The sequence below is a fragment of the Phyllopteryx taeniolatus genome, chromosome 12, assembly GCF_024500385.1.
Source record: "Phyllopteryx taeniolatus isolate TA_2022b chromosome 12, UOR_Ptae_1.2, whole genome shotgun sequence".
NCBI lineage: Eukaryota > Metazoa > Chordata > Actinopteri > Syngnathiformes > Syngnathidae > Phyllopteryx > Phyllopteryx taeniolatus.
In genome coordinates, this window is record NC_084513.1 from 4,795,637 (window position 1) to 4,817,309 (window position 21,673).

Here is a 21,673-nt window from a genome sequence, read left to right on the forward strand (position 1 = left end):
CGCGTTTCCTCCATGAATTCCAAAGTATTTCTCCTAGAATTATGATTTATTTCTCGTAAATTAACTTTTTACTCCAAAATGTCCCAAAATGTGAACTTATTTCTCGTAAAAGTATAACTTACTTTGACTTAATTATCAGATTATGTTCAGTTCAGGGTGTACCCTGCCTTTCGCCTGAAGATAGCTGGGATAGGCTCCAGCACCTCCACGACCCTAGTGAGGATAAACGGAACGGACGATGAATGAATGTCAGATTATGACTTTTCCCCCCAATATTACAACCGGTTTCTTCTAAAATTACAATTTATTTATTTCTCGTAAAATTCTAACTTATTTCGACTAGTTTCGCGCAAAGTTACAACTATACCCCCAAATTATAACTTGTTTGTTCTAAAACTATCACTTTTCTCATAAATTTACAGTGGGGCAAAAAGTGTAGTCAGCCACCAATTGTGCAAGTTATCCCACTTAAAAAGATGAGAGGCCGATAATTTTCATCATAGGTATACCTCACATATAACAGACAAAATGAGGGGGAAAAATCCAGAAAATCACAGTCTTATTTTTAAATAATTTATTAGCAAATTAGGGTGGAAAATATGTATTTGCTCACCGACAAACAAGCAAGATTTCTCGCTCTCACAGACCTGCAACTTCTTTAAGAGGCTCCTCTGGTCTCCACTCGTTACCTCTATTAATGGCACCCGTTTGAACTCATCAGTATAAAAGACACCTGTCCACAACCTCAAACAGTCAGTCCAAACTCTACTATGGCCAAGACCAAAGAGCTGTCAAAGCACACCAGAAACAAAATTGTAGACCTGCACCAGGCTGGGAAGACTGAATCTGCAATAGGTAAGCAGCTTGATGCGAAGAAATCAACTGTGGGAACAATTATTAGAAAATGGAAGACATACAAGACCACTGAAATCTCCCTCGATCTGGTGCCCCACGCAAGATCTCACCCCGTGGTGATCACAAAAACGGTGAGCAAAAATCCCAGAACCACACGGGGGGGACCTAGTGAATGACCTGCAGAGAGCTCGTACCAAAGTAACAAAGGCTACCAGCAGGAACACACTACGCCGCAAGGGATTCAAATCCTGTGCCAGTGCCAGACGTGTCCCCCTGCTTAAGCCAGTACATGTCCAGGCCCGTCTGAAGTTTGCTAGAGAGCATTTGGGTGATCCAGAAGAGGACTGGGAGAATGTCATATGGTCAGATAAAACTGGGGCTGTTTTTCTGCAAAGGGACTAGGATGACTGATCCGTGTAAAGGAAAGAATGAATGGGTCCATGTATTGTGAGATTTTGAGTGAAAACCTCCTTCCATGAGCAAGGGCGTTGAAGATGAAACGTGGCTTGGTCTTTCAGCATGACAATGATCCCAAACACACCGCCTGGGCAACGAAGGAGTGGCTTCGTAAGAAGCACTTCAAGGTCCTGGAGTGGCCTAGCCAGTCTTCAGATCTCATCCCCATAGAATATCTTTGGAGGGATTGAGAGTCTGTGTTGCCCAGCGACCACCCCAAAACATCACTGCTCTTGAGGAGATCTGCATGGAGGAATGGGCCAAAATACCAGCAACAGTGTGTGAAAACCTTGTGAAGACTTACAGAAAACATTTGACCTCTGTCATTGCCAACAAAGGGTATATAACAAAGTATTGAGATGAACTTTTGTTATTGACCAAATATTTACTTTAAGTTTCCTAATAAATTCTTAAAAAATCAGACGTGATTTCTGATTTTCTTTTTTTCATTTTGTCTCTCATAGGTAAGGTATACCTATGATGAAAATTACAGGGCTCTCTCATCTTTTTAAGGTGCAGAACTTGCATAATTGGTGGCAGACTAAATACTTTTTTGCCCCACTGTACATATTCCGACTTATGTTTTGTAACATTACAACCTCTACCCACCAAATTAAGTTATTTCTCCTAAAATGAATACCTATTTTTCCCAAACTTTGACTTTTTTCCTCCTAAATTATCTATCTATATATTATCTATAAATTATAATCTGTTTATCTCCTAAATTATAACATTCTCATGAAAAAATGAGCAATTTTTCTGTTACAAAACTACTAAAATAACCTTTTGACTGTAAAATGAATATTTTATCTCACAATTTTCTGCTCTTTCATTCATGACTTTTCTTATCATAGTGAAAGTTGGATTGAAGTGGTCTCTTAAATACTTTTATTTGCCTTCCTTAAACCTGCAAATACCCTGTAAATATACATTATTCGCTACTTCAGTCGGAACACCATTTCATTAGCTCCAACTCAAAAATTGTCTTTCCAAAGATGATCATGCTTACACCACCAGGTAAAAAGAACAAGCTGCGCGTTTACTACTTGTCGTGGCTGCGGAACAAGATTCTGCACAACGACCCCGAGGTGGAGAAGAAACAAGGTTGGACCACCGTGGGCGACCTGGAAGGTTGCGTCCACTACAAAGTCGGTAAGTCCCAGCCTCATTTCCACCCAGCGTTACCCTTTGCTACTCCTCTTCTTAGTTCTTGACTTTGAACTCTGACCTGCAGTCAAATATGAGAGGATCAAGTTCTTGGTTCTTGCCTTGAAGAACTCTGTGGAGGTCTACGCGTGGGCACCCAAACCTTACCACAAGTTCATGGCCTTCAAGGTAAGGAGTTGGTCCCGAACTGACAAAATTCAAGATGAGGGTGGTATTGATGACAGCTCACGCCTTGAAACGGGTGGCTAGGAAAAAATGTCTTTTAAAATTCTGACTTTTTTTCAATATTGTTTTCACCTAGGATTCAAACTTTTCTCATAAAATTTACTTTTTACCATTTTTTTTTTCTCATAATATTAAGATTTAATTTTCGTAAAATTAGACATGCAACTTTTTTTTCCAAAATTATGACTTATCTTTTAAAGTTGCGTCTTTTGTCGTAAAGCTACGGCTTTTCTCGTAAAATTGTGCCTGAATTTGGACAAAATCCAAACAAAAATTCTTCTACCCTTTAAGTCCTTAAGATTTCTTGTACAATTACCAGTTTTGTTTCATAATGTCACAACTTGTTTCTCAATTTACCCCTTTTAAGTTTCACCAGTCTTTTTATTTGTATAATCAAATTTTTTGGGCGGCACGGTGGACTGGTTAGAACATCGGCCTCACAATTCTAAGGACACGGGTTCAAATCCGGCCTCGCCTGTGTGGAGTTTGCATGTTCTCCCCGTGCCTTTGTGGATTTTCTCCGGGTACTCCGCTTTTCTCCCACATCCCAAAAACATGCATGGTAGGTTCATTGGAGACTCTAAATTGCCCAAAGGTGTGAATGTGAGTGCGAACGGTTGTTTGTATATATGTGCCCTGTGATTGGCTGGCGACCAGTTCAGGGTGTACTCTCCCCGAAAGATAGCTGGGATCGCCTACTGGGTTGAACCCCAATGTACAGGTGCTGAGCTGGGGGGCAATACTGTAAGTATACCCACACCTGCTCGGCGCCGCTCACTGTGGGCAACTCCAGAGTGGAAGCGAGTCCCATCCCTATCGAGATAACTGGTACCGGAGCTCAAGCTGTGTGTGGAGGTGAGTCTTGACTATATCTAGTCGGAACTTCTCAACCCCACACACCAGCTCGGGTTCCTTCCCTGCCAGAGAGGTGACGTTCCATCTCTCTTGAGCCAGCTTCTTCCATTGACTGCCCGCCACCCTAGTGAGGATAAGTGGTACGGAAAATGAATTAATGAATGAATTTTTTTGTCCTTTATAGTTGCAGCTTTTTCTCGTAAAATTATACATTTATTTCTCATGAGAATTTGTTTTTTGTCTTATGAAATTTCAAGGGTTTTTTTCGCATGAAGTTATTTTTGTCATAAAATTGTGACCTTTTCTATTAATGCTCCAACTTGTTTCTCGTAAAATTATGACTTAAAGGTGAGGGTGCAAGGATTTTATGGCAGTCAGTTAAATTTTCTTATTCACATTAATTTTTTTTTCACATACACGTCGTTTCCAGCAAGTTGTCAACCAGAATTTGGCTAAAAATTAGGTTTTATTGAACAATCCCAAACGTTCACGATTTTGAGAAATGCTGGTTGTAGTTGCTCTGTCCACCACAAGGGCTACCGGAAGAGTTGGAATGTTTGTCAGTCATTATCATGCCGCACTTACTGTAATTCCTTGTGTATAATCCCCACCCATGTATAATACGCATCCCCAAAGTTAACCTCAAAATTCTAGAAAACCCTTCTACCTATGTATAATGCATTTTTACAATGCATGATTGTGAATCCAGAATCCCTTCCTTGCATTTGTGCTTGGTGGAGTTAACTGGTAACTGTTTTCTTTTTGTGAACTGCAGTCTTTCGGCGAGCTGGTTCACAAGCCCCTGCTTGTAGACTTGACGGTGGAGGAAGGCCAGAGGTTGAAGGTGATCTACGGCTCGTGCTCGGGCTTCCATGCTGTGGACGTGGACTCCGGGGCGGTCTATGACATTTACCTGCCGACCCATGTAAGACGGCAAAAGGGCCTTTTTTGTTAATTGATGAATGAGGCAGCTCATCCGTAAGCTTCTCTCCGGGCAGATCCAAACGCACATCCAGTCTCACGCTATCATCATTCTGCCCAACACGGACGGCATCGAGCTGCTGGTTTGCTACGAGGACGAGGGAGTCTATGTCAACACGTACGGACGCATCACCAAGGATGTGGTGCTGCAGTGGGGGGAGATGCCCACCTCTGTCGGTGAGACTGCTAAAACAGACGCTAAAGACTCGCAAAATACTCGCCAAGAACTCCTATTAAGTTATTTTCATTCCGTACTTTTTTTTTTTTTCTTAAAAACTACAAATTTCCTTTTCAATTAATTAAAATAATTTTCTTGCAATTGAAGTGGGACTTTTTTGCAAAATGTTTACTTTTTTCTCTTAAATTTACAATTAAGATTTGTTTCTTTCAGTTAACTTTTTTTCTTATATTGTAAAGGTATGATTTTCTGAAATAATTTTTGAATAGCACCTACAATTTCACAAGACGACAATTCAATTCGGCATCACCTCCCAGTCTGTATTCTCTTTTTTGCATTTTCTTGCGTGGGTCAAAATATCTACATATTAGCATCATTATTGCTGTCGGTACGGTATTAATAGGCCAACATCGGAATCAATACTGTCACTGTCAGTTGTTCAATTATTGATTACTTTTTTTTTAACGTGTTTGACTACGAATTTCCAATGACCATTGAAAACATGGGGTTTTTCACTTACAAGTCTTCACCTTTGGAAAAAAATAAAAATATCTTAACACTGATCATTGTTACTTTGTTTTAATAAACTCTTTCCGGTAGTCCATAAACCTTTGACATTTTCTTTGATACATACGTTTTTAGTGTTTGGACGTGTTGATATTGATTTTCTGTTTTTGCAGCCTACATCCGCTCCAACCAAATCATGGGCTGGGGCGAGAAGGCCATTGAGATCCGCTCGGTGGAGACGGGCCACCTGGATGGTGTCTTCATGCACAAGAGGGCCCAGAGACTCAAGTTCCTGTGCGAGAGGAATGACAAGGTGAGATCGCCAGCCTCCACGCCAGGCTGAAGTCCTTAAACCACATACTTTGGTTTAAGTCCTGACCCAGTGTGAGGGCCCCAAAGCACAGGCAGGCCACTGCCCTAGCCCACCCCAACCCGCATCCCACACGCCAAACCAGCCCCACCAGGGTTGTCAGAAGGAACAACCTCTGACATGGTACCACCAAATACCATACCAGGAGCCAGTGGTCTGTTGGGGGGTTGTGCCAAAAGGCTTGGCGAAGTCACGGCACCACCAGACACCCACTACAGATCCTGCCCCCATCAAGGATCCCCTGGCACATCTGCCCACACCACCAAGTCAGAGGGATGGCAACCTTCCTGAGGGGGCGACATCAGACGTGGCACCACCAGACTCCAAACCACAGACAGCCACACAACTGAAGGTCCCCAGACACCCGGTGCCATACCCCCCAAGAACCATGAACCAGGCCAGGAGGCAGCGTGGTGGCAGAATACACAGCACCAGACACATTACTAAAGATCCTGCCCCACCACAGCCAGCCATACCCTGCCAAGGATCCAACCAGCTGGTACCAGACCAGGAGCCAGTGAGCCACCCGCTGAAGGGAACCGAGCCAAAAGCATCACCAGACACCCAATAACGCTCCTGCCCCCACCACACTGTCGTGGATCCCCAGGCACCTCTCGGCACCACCCACAACCCTAAGCACCTGGGACCAGAATTGGGGCTGAGTTAAGAGCCCTGGCAGAAACTCAGACAACACCACCATACACCTATTACAGATCCTGCCCCCACCACCAACCACTTGCCAAGGAGCCCTAGGTGCCAGTCTCAAGCACCAAGGACTAGATTTGGAGCCAGTGGGATGTCCTCCATAGTTGGCTGATTCAAGAGGTCTGGTAGAAAACAGTAAATGTGCCATCAGACACCCACCTCAGCCAATCAGCCCTCACCCCATGATTTTCCACTCCATCAAGGATCCCCAGTCACAACACACCAACAGACCCTCAAACCTGGGACCAGTCCAAATTTTGCTTGAGCCATAAAAAGTATAATGTTGTGTTAATAAGTCTGTGTGTGTGTCTGTGTTTGTCCCTTTAGGTTTTCTTTGCCTCTGTGCGGTCCGGCGGGTCCAGTCAGGTCTACTTCATGACACTGGGTCGAAGCAACCTGCTCAGCTGGTAGACGTCTTCCTCTTCTTCCTTGTCCACTTCCTCTTCCTTCTGCTCCTCTGCCTAGCCCTCGCTAACACTGGATCTCAGAAGCCAACCACTTCTACAACCGCAATCCCACCGGACCCGCGGACGAGGACTCCACGTACCCTTCCGCGACAGGAGGAAGGAGTCAAATGTGAATTCCTGAAGAAGGAAATCCCTGAAAAATTTCCTGGTGCTCGTCATCTTCGTCCTTCTGGTTTCTCCCGGACTTTGAACGTCTTCTAACTGTCGGAAAAGTTTTAACCAGTCCGTAAATGTTTGTCAGTGTTCTCGTGTGACCGGGATGATGGAAGATGATGATGGTGGTGGTGGTGATGATGAAGTTGAAGTGTGTTGTCATGGTGATACGTAAAGTGAGTTGGGGACTCTCTTCAGGCAGTAAGTGAGGGCAAACTAGGACAAACAAGATGGATTCCAGAGTCATATTTTTTTCTTAATCCTCCCACATGAGCGTGAGTTATTTGTCTTCCCTTATTTTTTGTTTTTATTATTATTATGATTATTTTCCAATGCACATCCAAACCTTACCCCACCGTCTTGCTTGCTTCCACCCACAGAGGGCGACGTGCTGTCTGCACAGAATGTGTGCGTACCAAAAAAATAAGTCAATAAAGTTGTGTATGTACAAAAAATATATATTATAATAATACGCTGTGAATAGACAAAATATTGATTTATTGATGAGAGTGTATGTTTGTGATGCATGAGATGTCGTCAACGTGTTCCGGACCATAAAGAAATTGAGAATAGGGAGAAACAATCCATGTTAGCATGACAATCGTGTAAGACGCAAAATGGTAGATCCACAACACAATAGTTGTGGTGCGCATGCGCAACAGTTTGTCGAGCGATGATAGCTACGGCAACAAAAGTTGGACAAAATACATGGGTACGGACGCGGTACCTTAACCAAATAAGTCTACTCATAAAATTGGGTTAGGTTTAAGATTAGGGTTAGGTATAGGTACTACATATGTACTGTATTTTGTCAGTGTTGTTGCTGTAGCTAGGTGCACATGCACACCGCAGATCATGCTGGCACCGCCAATAGTGTCTTGACACACACATGGATGTGTTTGGGACCACAGTTACCATAGCAACGATAATGTGTCAGCAAACATTCTAACGGCAGGAAATTAAGACAAAAACTCACTGGACCCTTGTTACCATGGCAACCGTGGAAGACTGGAAGGCATAAAATGGTGGATCAACAACCCCCTTACACACGGACACCATTTTTGTGTTTGGGGCAACAGTTAACATAGCAACGATGACAAGGATGTCATAGCGACATTCTGGATGCTTAAGAAGCTGGAGTCAGCTCACAGAGGCAGGAAGTCCTCCTTCCACTCCTGTTACCATAGCAACTGAAGAAGACTTCAAAAGATGAAAAATGTCTGGACACACATGGATTTTGTGCTTGGGACAACAGTTACCTACCACAGCAACAATGACAAGGAAGTCTCAGTGACGTTTGAAAAGCTGGAGCTGGATCACAAAGACATAAAGTCCTCCCTGGACTCCTGTTACCATTGCAACTTTTGGAAGACACAAAATTGTGGGTCTACCCCCACACACGGACACCATTTTGTGTTTGGGGACAACAGTTACCATAGCAATGATGAGGCCACAGCTGATGTCCCGGATGTTTGAGAAGCCAGAGCCCAATCACAAACGACTGGGAGTTAAGAAAAGCCCTCTCCTGTTACTATGGCACCCGTGGAAGAAACAAAATGGTGGCTCCACCCCCAAATGCGGTCACCATTTTGTTGCTGTTGACAGTTTCCGACCAGTCTTCAGACTTTCTTTGGAACCGTTTTCTCTAGAGCCAAATGAGGCAGATCGCTACAGGTTCAGGTTCTTAGTCATATCTCTTTCCAATTCACAGGTATTAACTGCTACTCTTCAAACTTTCAGGAGACGCCAGTCTTTCTAGATCCAGGCAAGAACCCTATTGATTTCCAATATCATCTGACATTCGGAGATTTATCTCGGTTTCAAAAATCTAATCAGTACAGGAACAGGTACATGTTCTTTGACACGCCTTGGTCACTTGTGGCAGTTAAAGCATTTTTTTTTTTAATGTCAACACAAGAACCGTGTCAACTTTGTATAACCGACAATGTATTTGGGTGTCAAAAATTATAACTTAATAGAGTCACAGATTCAAAGTCCTTGCCACGTCTTGGTCAGTAGTTCAAGTTAGTTTCAATCGCTACTCTTTAAGAAAGTTTCAAAAATCAGTTTTCCAGATCCCGACGAGACCCCTATTCTTTTCGAAATCCATCCATTGTCTGAGAACGGAGAGAACATGCAAACTCCACACAGGTGGGGCCGGGATTTGAACTCCGGTCCACAGAACTGTGAGGCATTTTGAAATCCTCTGAAAAATTAACTGGATGATCAAAAAGCTCATACGTACAGGAATAGGTTCTTTGCCACGTCTCAGTTTCTAGTTAGTTCACAACCGCTGGTCCTCAAGCTTTTAGAAAACATCAGTTTTCCACATCCAGTTAAGAACCCTATTGATTTTGAATATCAGGAAAATTGACTTGGAGTGTCAATTTTGCACAGGAACAGGTTCCCTGCCACCTCTCTTACTGCTCACAGTTATCATCCGTGACGCTTCAAACTTTCAGAAAACATCAGATTTCCACCTCCAGGAGAGAACCCTATTAATTTAAACACCATGGACTTCCAAAATCAACAAGTGCTTTCTTTTAGTCCACTGGGATGCGTCCTTTTCGTCTACCAGCATAATATAGTTGGCGTCATCCATGTGAACTTGTGCACACTAGTTGTTGGTTTTGAGTGTCGCTTGAAGCGTCTACGGTGACCTCGTAAAGCTAGCTAGTGGAAGCTTGAGGCCACATTTGACTTTTTTTGTTTGTTTTTGTTGTACCTCTTTGGAAAATGCATTTACGACATTTTGTTCATTAGTGCTTTTATTTGAATAGAAACCAACTTCCTGTCAGCTCCCAGGCTAACGTTGCTAACGTATGTGTGTGTGCGTGTGCGTGCCACAGGACGTCCTGTCGTTCATTTTCTTGCAATAAACTTGGAAAAAAAGATCTCTTGGTTATATTAAAAGTTTTTCCTCCTAACGTTACGATTATTTTCATGGACTAACATTATGAGAAAAATAATTCTCGTAGCATTATTACACTTTTTCTCAAAGCGCATTTTTTTTCTCTCCAAGCATTACAATTATTTTCTCTTAACTTTACGACTTTTTTTTTTTTGTAAATTGACTTTTTTTTGTACTTATTTTTATTTTTTTTCTCGAATGGTTGTTTGTTTCTATGTGCCCTGCGATTGGCTGGCGACCGGTTCAGGGTGTACCCCGCCTCCCGCCCGAAGATAGCTGGGATAGGCTCCAGCAGCCCGCGACCCTAGTGACGATAAGCGGTAAAGTAAATGGATTGATGGAAGGATGGACTTTTTATCGTAACGTTACGACATTTTTCCAACAACATTATGACAATACGACTTTTCTCTCAACAATACAAATTTGCTCTCGTAACGTTACATTCCACTTAGTAACATTTCTTGGCAATTTAAATGTTACAACTTTCCTCGTCGTCCATTGCAAATATATTGTCGAAGCATTAGCTCTTTTCTTGCACTTACATTTCTCCCTTCTCATAACATTCCGACTTATTCTTCCAACAGTACGACTATTTTCTCATAACATTACGCAATTTGTTTCTCATAACATTACGCAATTTTTCTTGTAACATTTCTTGACTTCTCTAAATATTGTGACCTCTCATAATATTACAAATAAATTGTAACATTACCACTTTTTCTTCTGTTAAAAATGAATGAATTGGAATTTTTCTCATAACATTACCACTTTTTCTTGTAGCATTACATCTATTTTCTCATAACATTACAACTTATTATTGTAACATTACCCACTTTTTCTTGTAATATACCAACTTTTCCAATAAGTTAACACTTTTTCTTAAAACCACTTTTTTTCTTGCAAAATTACATCTTTTTTCTTCTTCGTGACCTGTGATATTACAACTGTATTTTTGTAACTACTTTATTTTCGTGACATGACTTTTTTTCATAACACGACAGACTTTCCTGCTGAACAATAACATTTCTAACATTACACTATTTTCTCTACAACCTTTTCCTCTAAACAGTTTTTCTCATTATTATTTATTAACACTTTTTTTCCTGTAATATAACAACTTTCCCCTGCGACATTAAGACTTTTTTCCTTCTAATATTCAAAATGTTTTTCTCATAACGTTCCAACATATTCATGCACCATTACAACTTTTTTCTCGTTACAATTTTGACTATTTCCCAGTACATTACACATATATTCTTGTAATTTTATGACTTAATTTATTTTTCCCTCTTAATATTCTGAATATATTCTAGAAATGTTCTGACTTTTTCTCAAACGATGACAACTTTATCATTGTAGAAATGACCCCCTGCGCTGTGTGTGCGTGTGTGTATGTGTGTGTTGTGGAGTACAAAGTGTTACATTGGGAAACATTGGAGTTAACCTTCTCGTTGGGGCTTTAAAACAACACTGACAGGAAACTGAACACGCACTTGTGGAATGTAAGTACATACTGTTTCTTCAAATACTTGTTCATGTAGTGAGTGCACTCTGTCGGTTAATAATTTCATGAATTAATATCATTAATAACATGAATAATGCTTGTTGTTATATGTATTTGTCAGATGTGTTTAACAATGTTATTTGTTGACGGAAACTCATTTCATGGATGGGATCTTCCTCAATGACATACACTCATCGATTGCACGTCAGGTCTGTGTTGAGAATCGTCATTGGACAGTCTTGTCATCGACTAGATGACGCGACTAGATTAGAAGCAGATTATTCTGTTTAGAGGCAAGAAAATGATGAGAGAACAACAGTGGACTTGTACTTTAAACAAATTCATTGGGCATTAAATGACCCATTGTGACTCAAACTTAAGAAACTAAAAACACATTGTTGACGGAAACTCATTTCATGGATGGGATCTTCCTCAATGACATACACTCATCGATTGCACGTCAGGTCTGTGTTGAGAATCGTCATTGGACAGTCTTGTCATCGACTAGATGACGCGACTAGATTAGAAGCAGATTATTCTGTTTAGAGGCAAGAAAATGATGAGAGAACAACAGTGGACTTGTACTTTAAACAAATTCATTGGGCATTAAATGACCCATTGTGACTCAAACTTAAGAAACTAAAAACAGTTCACAAACAGCATTACACCGACTAAGATACTACAGTTTTTGAATAAGGATAGTGGAAATTATTTTGTTAAAATTGGAGCTGTAATCAATAAAAAAAATCGAACGTTTCCTTTGTCCACGTGTTCATATCCACATTTTAAAGCAAAAGAAACAGCGTCCTCCACCGATCTAGTTTTCCTGTAATTGAACTGCAAATAATCTGGAGATGGACATTTGATGTATTAAATGTAAAAAAAAAAAAAAAATACTACTAAGTTTAAAAAAAAGTTTGGAATCAAAAACAGTCATCACACATTGTTAAAAACATAACTGTTAAAAAGCAATGTTAAAAACACGACTAAAGATGAAAGAAAAATGTTTTAAAAAAATACACCAAAATGTATTACGCGTAATGTATTTTAGAAATAATACAAAATCTTTTTAGAATGTTAAAACTACTACTGAAAAACAAATGTTAAAAACAGTACTACGTTCAAAACAAATTTTAAAAACACGACTAAATGTTGAACAAAGAAACCCTTAAACAGCAATATTAAATCATAATAAATTGTTAAAAATATTACTATATGTTGAAAACACTACAGCATTCTAAAAACAAATGCTGAATACACTACTACATTTTATTTTCTTAATTACTATTGTTTTCAATGTGTGTTGTTTTCTTGTGTTTAAATGTTAAAAGTAGTACTTAATATTAAAAACACTTCAAAATTTGAAAAACATTAAAAATACTACTAAATGTAAAAATGTTAAAATTATTACTAAATGTTAAAGATACTACAAAATATTAAAGAAATGTAAAAGTACCTTCATGTATAAAAAACACTGCAAAATCCTTTTAAAAAGGTTAAAAACTCCCAAAATTAAAAACCCACTAAATATTAAAGACTAATGTTTAAAACACTACTAGATATTTAAGAAAAATGTAAAAAGCACTACTACACATTAAAAGATTTCGAAAAACATTTATTCATCTTCCGTACCGCTTATCCTCACGTTAAGAATAAATGTTAAACCCATTATAAACTTATATCAACAACTAAATGTAAACAAAATTGTCACGATTAACTCCTTTCTTGTGTGTGTGTGTGCACGTGTGCGTGTTTGTGTAATCTCCTGAGGAAACAGAAGCAGAAGTCAACTTTAAAGAAAATTGTTATTTTAAGTTCCTACCATGTCAATGACATGAATAGTTATTGTATTATGGTAATATTCATATAAGCATATTTGAAAAATAAAAAAAGTTTAAGCAAGTTTTTAAGTGTTTATTTATTTTTTTCCTCCTATATGTGACGTGAGTCAGGCTGGAGTTGGTCCATCGCGTGGTTACGCCGTTTCTCTGACAACCGATGGATGATGTCATCAACCTCTACTTAAGAGTCAAATGTAGGACTCAGACCCTCCAGACTCAAGTGTGAGCTGGCCGCCATGGAGTCTTGAAAACCGTGCACTACAGCATCACGTCGGACGCATCTCCAACCCGTGGGCCATGTCGGCCATCTTGGCGTTGATGATGCTCGCTGTCGAATTTGCTGACGGACGAAGATTCGCGCTTCCGGCGATGCCTGTCAAGGGTGAGCCGATTGCCTCCTAAATGAAAGATGAAATTCTAACTCTACATCCCATAATAACTACATGAAAAGAATTGTTTTTAAAATGTTGAAAATGTATTAAAAATGTTAAAACAAAAATCGAATATATGTTAGGAATTGCAGCTTTTGCTCAAACCTTTTTTTTTTTTTTTTTTAACCTTATACAGACAGGTGTGTTTGTGTTTCCAAATCATGAAACAGAATAGGAAAAGACACGTACCTTAAGGGCACCAGGAATTGCAGTTTCTAGCAAAGGTGTGAACTATTTGCTTAGTTGTTGATGGGAATGATAATAAACCTACAAATTAGTCATTTGTGCCCAAATTGTACCCATGCTGTGGTCACATATTAGCATTTTGTGTGCAAGTCACAACTATACTGTGGCCCAAATAAAATTCCCATGTGATGCCTGGAGCTCTGTACATGTTAGTGGTTTTATTCTCCAGAATTGTTTTTGTTTTCAATGAAACACAATTGAGAAATGAATGGTAGAATGTGGTCCACCTCACATTCTCCATCCACAGCATAGCATTGCTTCCCTGCCTTGAATTACTTCATAATTATATATATATACATGTATATGTATATATATATATATATATATATGTTTATTATTTGTTTACACTGAAAAGTGAGACACATCAAGCAGGTAAATAAAATCTCTCAACAATATATTCATAATACTCCTGAGCAGTCATTCCCAAAAGGTGCTGGCTCGGAACCCAGTTTGGAATCCTGAGGCCCGCCAAAACCTTTCTGAGGTTATAGCATCAATAATATTCAAAACAATGCTCCATAACTACGTCCAGTGCAAAACAATGGGTGGCTATGTTTATTGTATGATTCAAATAGCGAGCAAGCGAGTTGATATATTTTAGGTAACAATATCAGTTTTTGATCAGGGCTCTGATTTGACTTTATGACACAACATAGTGTATCAAAATGCTAACTTTTGATTTAAGAGCTGGACAGCTGAGCGACAGACGTCTCCTTGTCAGTCGACATCTCAAAATCACAGACTCACTCAACATTATCAATCGCTTAACGTTAACATGTCCTATTCATTTGTCATACATTGTCTACATGTAAAAGTAAACTCGGATGGCTTGTTTGTTCTATTTTGAGCAGCTCTGCTGCTCCTTTGTGTCAGCGTCATAACTTATGATGCATTCGAGAGCAGTTGGGAAATGCGTGGACCCAGGTTAAAGATGAATTCAATCGTTTTACTGGCTGTAAAATTGTGTTTGTGTGTACGAGTAAGGGGTAGCAGGGGACGTAATCAGTGGTGCCTTGTTTCCCTGCTCTGTTACGGCGCCAAGTTACCAAGTGGCACCTTGGGCATCAAGGGCAAAAGGGCAGGCGCCTGGGCACCTAAAGCTACTGGCACGTCCCTGGTGTAAAGTATTAATCAAGATAATTAGTGTTGTGTTTTGGCCAGATGGCTGTTTCACGGTGTTGCCAGAGATTGAGCTGTTCCGTCTGGAGAGCGAGGCGGTGATGCTGTCGTTTCCCGGGTTCCGGAGTGCCCTCAAAGTACGCGACATCGTCCCGCCCGACGACGCCTACCGGATCGCCAAGAACAACCGCACGAGCGTCATCGATGGCGGCGATGACAGCGAGGGCCGAGTCCAGCAGCGTGGCACGGACTTGTGGCTGCTTCCGGCTCGGCCCTCTGACTCGGGCGAGTACACCTGCACGTTCAGGTAACTCAATTTTACTTCCAGCTACTAAATGTTAAAAATAATACAAAGTATTAAAAAAAAGACAATGTTTTTCAAAAATTGTGAGGATTACTAATGTTAGAAACAAATGTTAAAAACAGTACTACATGTGAAAATCTTTTTAAAAACAATTTTAATACTCAATATAAAAAAACTACTAAATATTCAAATATATTAAAACACTACTAAACGGTAAAAAGAAATGTTTCAAAATTATTAACTGTTCAAAATAACCCTGAATGTTAAAAATTCTACTAAATGTTTAAAAAAAATGTAAAATGTCACAAAAAATGTTAACACAGTTCTAAATGTTAAAAGCACCAAAAATAGGAAATGTTACAAACACTACTAAATGTAGTAGTTTATTATCATTATTATTAGTGTGTATAAATAACCCTGCGATGAAAACTCTTGCGAGGGTCACAAGTATGAATGTTGCATGGAAGTATAACGTCGCTATGAATGCTTGGCTGGCCCAAGCCGACGCCGTGATATGGACTAATCAGAGCCAAGCAGTTTTCCATATTTAAATCGAGGAAGATGAGCGATCCAATCAGACCAAAGCTCATTTACATGTCATATAATTACAAGACATCTGACCGTCTCCAATGCCAGGCAGAAAAGACCAACTAGAATAGCTTGAAAAGGCATTTTGGGCATTTCCAAGCAAGATTATCCCGCAAACCCGATAAAAGGACATCCAAGATGATCAAAATTAAATAGAAAAACAGTGATGGAAGGGCCATGAATTATAAAAAACCTCCCGAAATGTTTAAAAGAAATGTATCAACCCTTTTAACGTGTTGGTCATTGTTGCTGTTGTTGTTGCGTTGCCGTAGAAACGCGACATTTTGCATCCGCGGCAGCGTGACGCTGCAGGTGTACGCGTCGTCGTCCGCCGACATGGACAAACTGTCGTACGAGTACAACGCCATGCTGGGAGAAAACGTCACGCTCAGATGTCCCGCCGGGAATCACCTCTCCGAGACACGCATCCAGTGGGTCAAGGTGAGAGCAACGGCGCCCCCTAGCAGCCAAGACAAGTTTTGTGCGTGCAGCAAAAAACAATACTAAATGTTGTTTTTTAAAAAAAACGTTTCAAATATTACTATAGCTTAAAAAGAAATGTTAAAATATAACTAAATTTGAAAAAGAAATATTAAAACACTACTACGTAAATGTTAAAAAAAATTGTTAAAACACTACTAAAGCTTAAAAAGTAATTGTAAAAAGCCTACTAAATGTTGAAAACAAACCAAATGTAAAGAAAATAACTATAAACACACTACTAATTGTTAAAAGCATATGATGAAAATATTACTACACATTAAAACACATTTTTAAAATAAATGTGAAAAAGACTACTGTTTAAAGCTGTACTAATGTTGTTTGAAAAAAAATACCAAATGTTAAACAAAAATTTAAAACTGTTTATATAAAAAAGCTTAAAAGAAAATGTTTTAAACTATTAAATGTTAACAATGTTTTTCAAAAATGGTAAAAACTTTACCAAAGCTTAAAAATAGACACGACTAAATGCTCCACTAAATGCTATTTTTTTTTGCAATAAGATACCAATGTTTTTAGAAAATATTTTTTTAATTTTAAAATTCTACTAAATCAACGATTTTTTTTAAAGAAATACTAAATTGAAAAAATGTTTTTTTTAAATGTGTTAAAAGCTTAAAAAGATTTAAAAACACCACTAACCTTGAAAAAATATTCAAAACACTACAAAATGTTTCAAACTTCACTAAATGTTAATAAAACTGCTAAAATTTGAAACTGTTCTAAAAAAATATCTTAACTTTACTGAATCATTCTAAAAAGCAGTACAAAATGTCAATGGCATGACTACTGTAAACATTTAAAAATACTACAAAATGTTACAAATGTTTAAAAAAATGTTGAAGAGAGATTATGAATACCCTTCTTAGTGTTTAAACCAAATGCAAATACATCCTGCAAAAGGTTCGAAAACAAATTGTGATGATTTGGTTCGCAGGACTCCAGTGGCGCAGTGGGCCTCCAGGCCCACAGGTGGTGGTCCTTCCGGCAGGATGCGGGAAAACTGCAGATCCCGTCGGCGAGGCTTTCAGACGCCGGTTTGTACACGTGTCGACTCCGCGTGCTCGTCGACTTCCAAGAGTATCGACTTACTGGCACCGTCCGGCTCCTCGTAAAAGGTGCGCTAACAGCCATTGTTACGGGATTTCCAAAACCAAGTTGACCCCCAAAAAGTTTTGCTAGAAATCAAATGAAGGAATAAAAATCGAGTTAAAAAAGAAACTCCCCACCAAATGAAAAGAATGTCCAGTTGAATCTGTTTTTTGGGGGAAGTCAAGAATTTGGGGATACATGCTTTTTTTGGGCGGCACGGCCTCACAGTTCTGAGGAACGGGGTTCAATCCCCGGCCCCGCCTGTGTGGAGTTTGCATGTTCTCCCCGTGCCTGCGTGGGTTTTCTTCAGGTACTCTGGTTTCCTCCCACGTCCCAAAAACTTTCATGGTAGGTTAATTGAAGACTCTAAATTGCCCGTAGGTAGAATGGTTGTTTCTTTGTATGTTCCCTCCGATTGGCTGGCGACCAATTCAGGGTGTACCCTGCCTCTCGCCCAGAGTCATCTGGGAGGGATAGGCGCCAGTACGCCCGCGACCATAGTGAGGATAAGCAGAGAGAGAGCGAGAGTGGGTGGATGAATAAATAAAGGGTTTTGCTTTTCTAAATTGATCACGAACAAGTTTAAAAATCGCTGTCCACTGAAAATTATGTATCTCCATTTTTGTTTTTGTTTTTTTACATTTTTCACAAATATGTACCTCCCAAATATATTGTGTTAATAAAATATAACAAAGAACTTCATAGTTTGTTCTACAAATGCAATGTTTTTTTAATTAAAAATTATTTGTTTAATGTTTTATTTTTTCCTGTGGTTTAAAGCAAAGCATGTATTAATTATTTCTGATTTTATTTTATATGAAAGACAAACACTTTTTTTTTTTTTTTTTATGAAATCAGAAGCCACAAGATTTGGTCATACTGGGCACCACCCACTGACATATTAAATAAATACCAAGTAACGACAAATAATGTAATAAATCCACATGATCTCTGTTTCAGGACGTGACCAAAGTGCGACCTCTGAACCTGAGTTAACCAGGCCACCGCTGATCATCTCGCCGTTGAACGGAAGCGTCTTGGAGGTCTCGCACGGTCAGTGACAAACTTTATCGAGAAAATCATCAACGTTGAATCTGCGACTTCAGATATTGCCCAACAAAATCACTTTAACTAAACACTAATAAATGTAATCTTTATCAAATAACATATATTACGTAAAATTCAGCCACAAGTAATTTCTTACTTTAACTTTCTTTGTTTATGCTCGTGAAACAGTTGATGTTCAGAGTGGAGTCCTCGAATATGCAGACACAAATGACTTCTGCAAGATAAACGTCCGTTTCTGCCGTTTTCACTTTGAAAACTTTGCTTCTGTGTGGGCGGGGCCGCGGAGAATATGTTTGCGGCCATGTGATTGCTTGAGCGATGGAATGGAGTCAAACGTCACTCGTAGTAACATTGGGTTGGTGAAACGGAGTCATGTGACACAAGTCTCTCTGACAAACCAAAGCAAACATGTCGACTGCTCAAGCAATAATGGATACAAATGAAGAGTTCAAATGCAAAAGCAGACATTTCCATTTTTGCTGAATGGAGTAAAATTTGCTTTTCTTTCTGGTTTCAGGTTAAAGCTAATAATTTGTATTTAGGTGATTCTAAGTCAATATAAATTAAGCAATTAAGAGGCTAATTGCGAAAAAAAAAGATCTTTTAATGAAAAAGTTTTGTCGTTTCATATTAAAACCCAACAGCGGCAAAAAAAAAAAAAAAAAAAAGAGATTCTCTTCAACACCAGATGAGTCCAAAATTCCAAAGTCCAAAAAGCAAGCAATAATACATACCTATAAAAGAAAGGTCAGTGGTGCAATGTAGCTAAATGTAACAGAGTAAAAGCAGCGTTTCTTCACAACAAAAATACTTGAGTAAAACGCAAAAGTACGTTTCATTCAAACGGATCAGACAGCGGCTCGCTGCTTCACATAATTTGTTTCACTTTGAAGGTTCTGGACTGGAAGTGACGTGCACGGTGCTGACGGATTGCCACGTGACTCGCTACACCGCGGTGCGGTGGTGGGTGGACGGCATCGACGTGGACGTGTCCCACCTGAACGGCCGTGCCCTGCAGGCCACGAGGAAGTACTGCACGTTCATTTGTCATGTCAAGCTTTTATTTTTTAAACGTGCACTCGGTCACAAAACGGTCGCCGCCGTCTCCGCAGAGAAAGCCGCGTGGCGTCGGGCTGCCAGGTGGAGGTGAGGATGGTCGTCATGGCGATGGCAGAGGCAGAGGAAGGGACGGAGCTAACGTGCGTGGCCCAAAACCAGGTCGCGAGACAGGAAGTGACCATCACTCTCCACGTGGAAGGTGAGCGGCCTAATAGGGAGGCTTTCAAAGTAGGGTTTCAAGACGGCCGCAGGGGTTTCAAATTAGGGTTTTAAGAGTTCAAATTTGGCTTTAAAAGGCTAGTTTAGGGTTTCAAAGTAGAGTTTCAAATCAGGATTAGAATTAGAGTTTCAGACGTGGGTTAGGTTTTCAAAGTAAGGTTTCAAGTTAGGGTTGGTGGCACGATGGACGACTGGTGAGCACATCTGCCTCACAGTTCTGGGGACCGGGGTTCAAATCCTGGCCCCGCCTGTGTGGAGTTGGCATGTTCTCCCCGTGCCTGCGTGGGTTTTCTCCGGACACTCGGGTTTCCTCCCACATCCCAAAAACATGCGTGGTAGGTTGAGTGAACACTTGAAATTGCCCGTACGTGTGAATGTGTGCGCGAATGCTTGTTTGTTTATATGGGCCCTGCGATTGGCTGCCGACCAGTTCAGGGTGTACCCTGCCTCCCCGCCCGAAGATATCTGGGATAGGCTCCAGCACGCCCGCAACCCGAGTGAGGATAAGTAGTACAGAAAATAGATGGATGGAAGTTATGGTGTTAAATTACGGTTTCAAACAAAACATTAGGGTTTGAAATAAGAGGGATTTGATTTTTAAATTAGGGTTTCAAACCAGGGTTACTGTGTAAAATAAGGGTTAGGCGTTGAAATTATGGTTTGAAATGAGATGTGCCCATTTCCAAACCAAAGTTTGTCCCTTCAGACTCGACGTTGACGTGGCTCGTGACGGCGTGCGTGTCCACTTCCTGTTTCCTGGCGGTGGTCTTCATCTTCCTCTACGTGCTCGTCATCAAGCCCAAGCAAAAGGAAAAGAAGAAGAAGAAAGCCGACTACTTCCTGGCACGACAGGACAGCGCCTTCTAAAGCATGTTGCAGTACTTGTTTTGGTCAACAGGAGGCAGCAACACTGACTACTCTGTAGTGATGCAATTTTCCGCACGTTGTCATTTTGTAGCACACACATTGACATATGAGTTGAGCTCATTTTGTCATATTTTAAGGCTGAATAAAACATTAATTATTGCACTGGACACCAACACAAGCAAAGTCAAATGTACTTTTTAGGAAAAGGAAATGAGAATTCAAATGTATGGCGGATGTGTGCAATAAAAAAAAGAAGCCCCAAGGCTGCCAACCTATAGAAATTCACTTCCAGAACAATTTGTCTGAACGTCCATATTTTTTTAATTATGTCAAGAACATTACCGCGGGACACTTATTGCAGTATATCATGTAATAGGATAAAAATAATTCTGCAACTGCACAACATATTCACTAGCTCCTAAATGCTAACCTAAACGAGCGCCGTGAAGCACTTTCGATCTCGTTCGTGATTGGCAAACTACGATCTTGTTATCTTCTTGCCCCGTTCATCAAGCGAAAACAAAAACACAAGCGCTTCAACCGCCAGTAAAAATGAGCTAATGTATTTTTTGTGAGGGATCCAGAGAGACAATTACTGGCTCCAATTAGCGTTGCTGTATGCCTGTTTGCATCGGATTCAGTCGCTATTAATCCACTCATAGCGAATGATGCCGCGAGGTCAGTCGTGTATTCGTAACCTCGGGAAGAAAGTGGCTAGTGTCAGCAACGATTGCTACACAGTCCGCGGCGGCGTGGGTGGGTCAGCGTAGGGGCTGCAGTCTGGACACTCCAGTAAAGCCACGTGCTTCTCATAATTAATTGTGACATGCAAATTTGAGCTGGAGTCGGGCGGGGCTCGAAGGCGAGCGCCCGGTGGCCGGGCCTGCACCCACGGGGCCCGAAAGGGTAACGTGGGCCCCCCTTCCCGTGGGCTCACCACCTGTGGGAGGGGCCATAGCGAGGGTCGCCTCCCTCCGCCTTCGGGTGGGGGGAACGGGTCCTGA

The 21,673-nt window shown here is 40.4% G+C and overlaps 2 protein-coding genes across 9 annotated transcripts in view; both read left to right on the top strand.

The window, feature by feature from the left end:
- Positions 1–9,813, top strand: part of LOC133487196 (mitogen-activated protein kinase kinase kinase kinase 4-like) — a 91,278-nt gene extending 81,465 nt beyond the window's left edge. For all 7 annotated transcript variants that reach the window (XM_061793386.1, XM_061793387.1, XM_061793380.1 and 4 more), the window contains 6 exons: positions 2,329–2,463; positions 2,546–2,646; positions 4,334–4,483; positions 4,557–4,716; positions 5,398–5,537; positions 6,627–9,813. In XM_061793386.1, coding sequence (XP_061649370.1) covers positions 2,329–2,463; positions 2,546–2,646; positions 4,334–4,483; positions 4,557–4,716; positions 5,398–5,537; positions 6,627–6,710 — 770 coding nt within the window. In that variant the 3' untranslated portion in view covers positions 6,711–9,813. The remainder of the gene's footprint in view (positions 1–2,328; positions 2,464–2,545; positions 2,647–4,333; positions 4,484–4,556; positions 4,717–5,397; positions 5,538–6,626) is intronic.
- Positions 9,814–11,131: 1,318 nt separating this feature from the next.
- On the top strand, positions 11,132–20,838 carry LOC133487203 (interleukin-1 receptor type 2). Of its 2 annotated transcripts, none has more exons than XM_061793405.1 (9): positions 11,132–11,332; positions 13,287–13,557; positions 15,014–15,278; positions 16,136–16,304; positions 17,302–17,482; positions 18,417–18,509; positions 19,418–19,553; positions 19,637–19,782; positions 20,509–20,838. In XM_061793405.1, the coding sequence occupies exons 2-9, from the start codon at positions 13,473–13,475 to the stop codon at positions 20,667–20,669; spliced, it is 1,236 nt and encodes a 411-aa protein (XP_061649389.1). In that variant the 5' UTR covers positions 11,132–11,332; positions 13,287–13,472; the 3' UTR covers positions 20,670–20,838. The 2 variants fall into 2 exon arrangements, with proteins under 2 accessions (XP_061649389.1, XP_061649390.1); XM_061793406.1 differs by lacking the exon at positions 11,132–11,332 and adding an exon at positions 11,600–11,798.
- Positions 20,839–21,673: the final 835 nt, after the last annotated feature.

Coding starts and splice junctions, on each gene's coding strand:
- LOC133487203 (XM_061793405.1), top strand. CDS start 13,473: ATGTCGGCCATCTTGGCGTTGATGATGCTCGCTGTCGAATTTGCTGAC. Junction 15,279..16,135: donor GAGTACACCTGCACGTTCAG/GTAACTCAATTT, acceptor GCGTTGCCGTAG/AAACGCGACATTTTGCATCC. Junction 19,783..20,508: donor CATCACTCTCCACGTGGAAG/GTGAGCGGCCTA, acceptor TTGTCCCTTCAG/ACTCGACGTTGACGTGGCTC.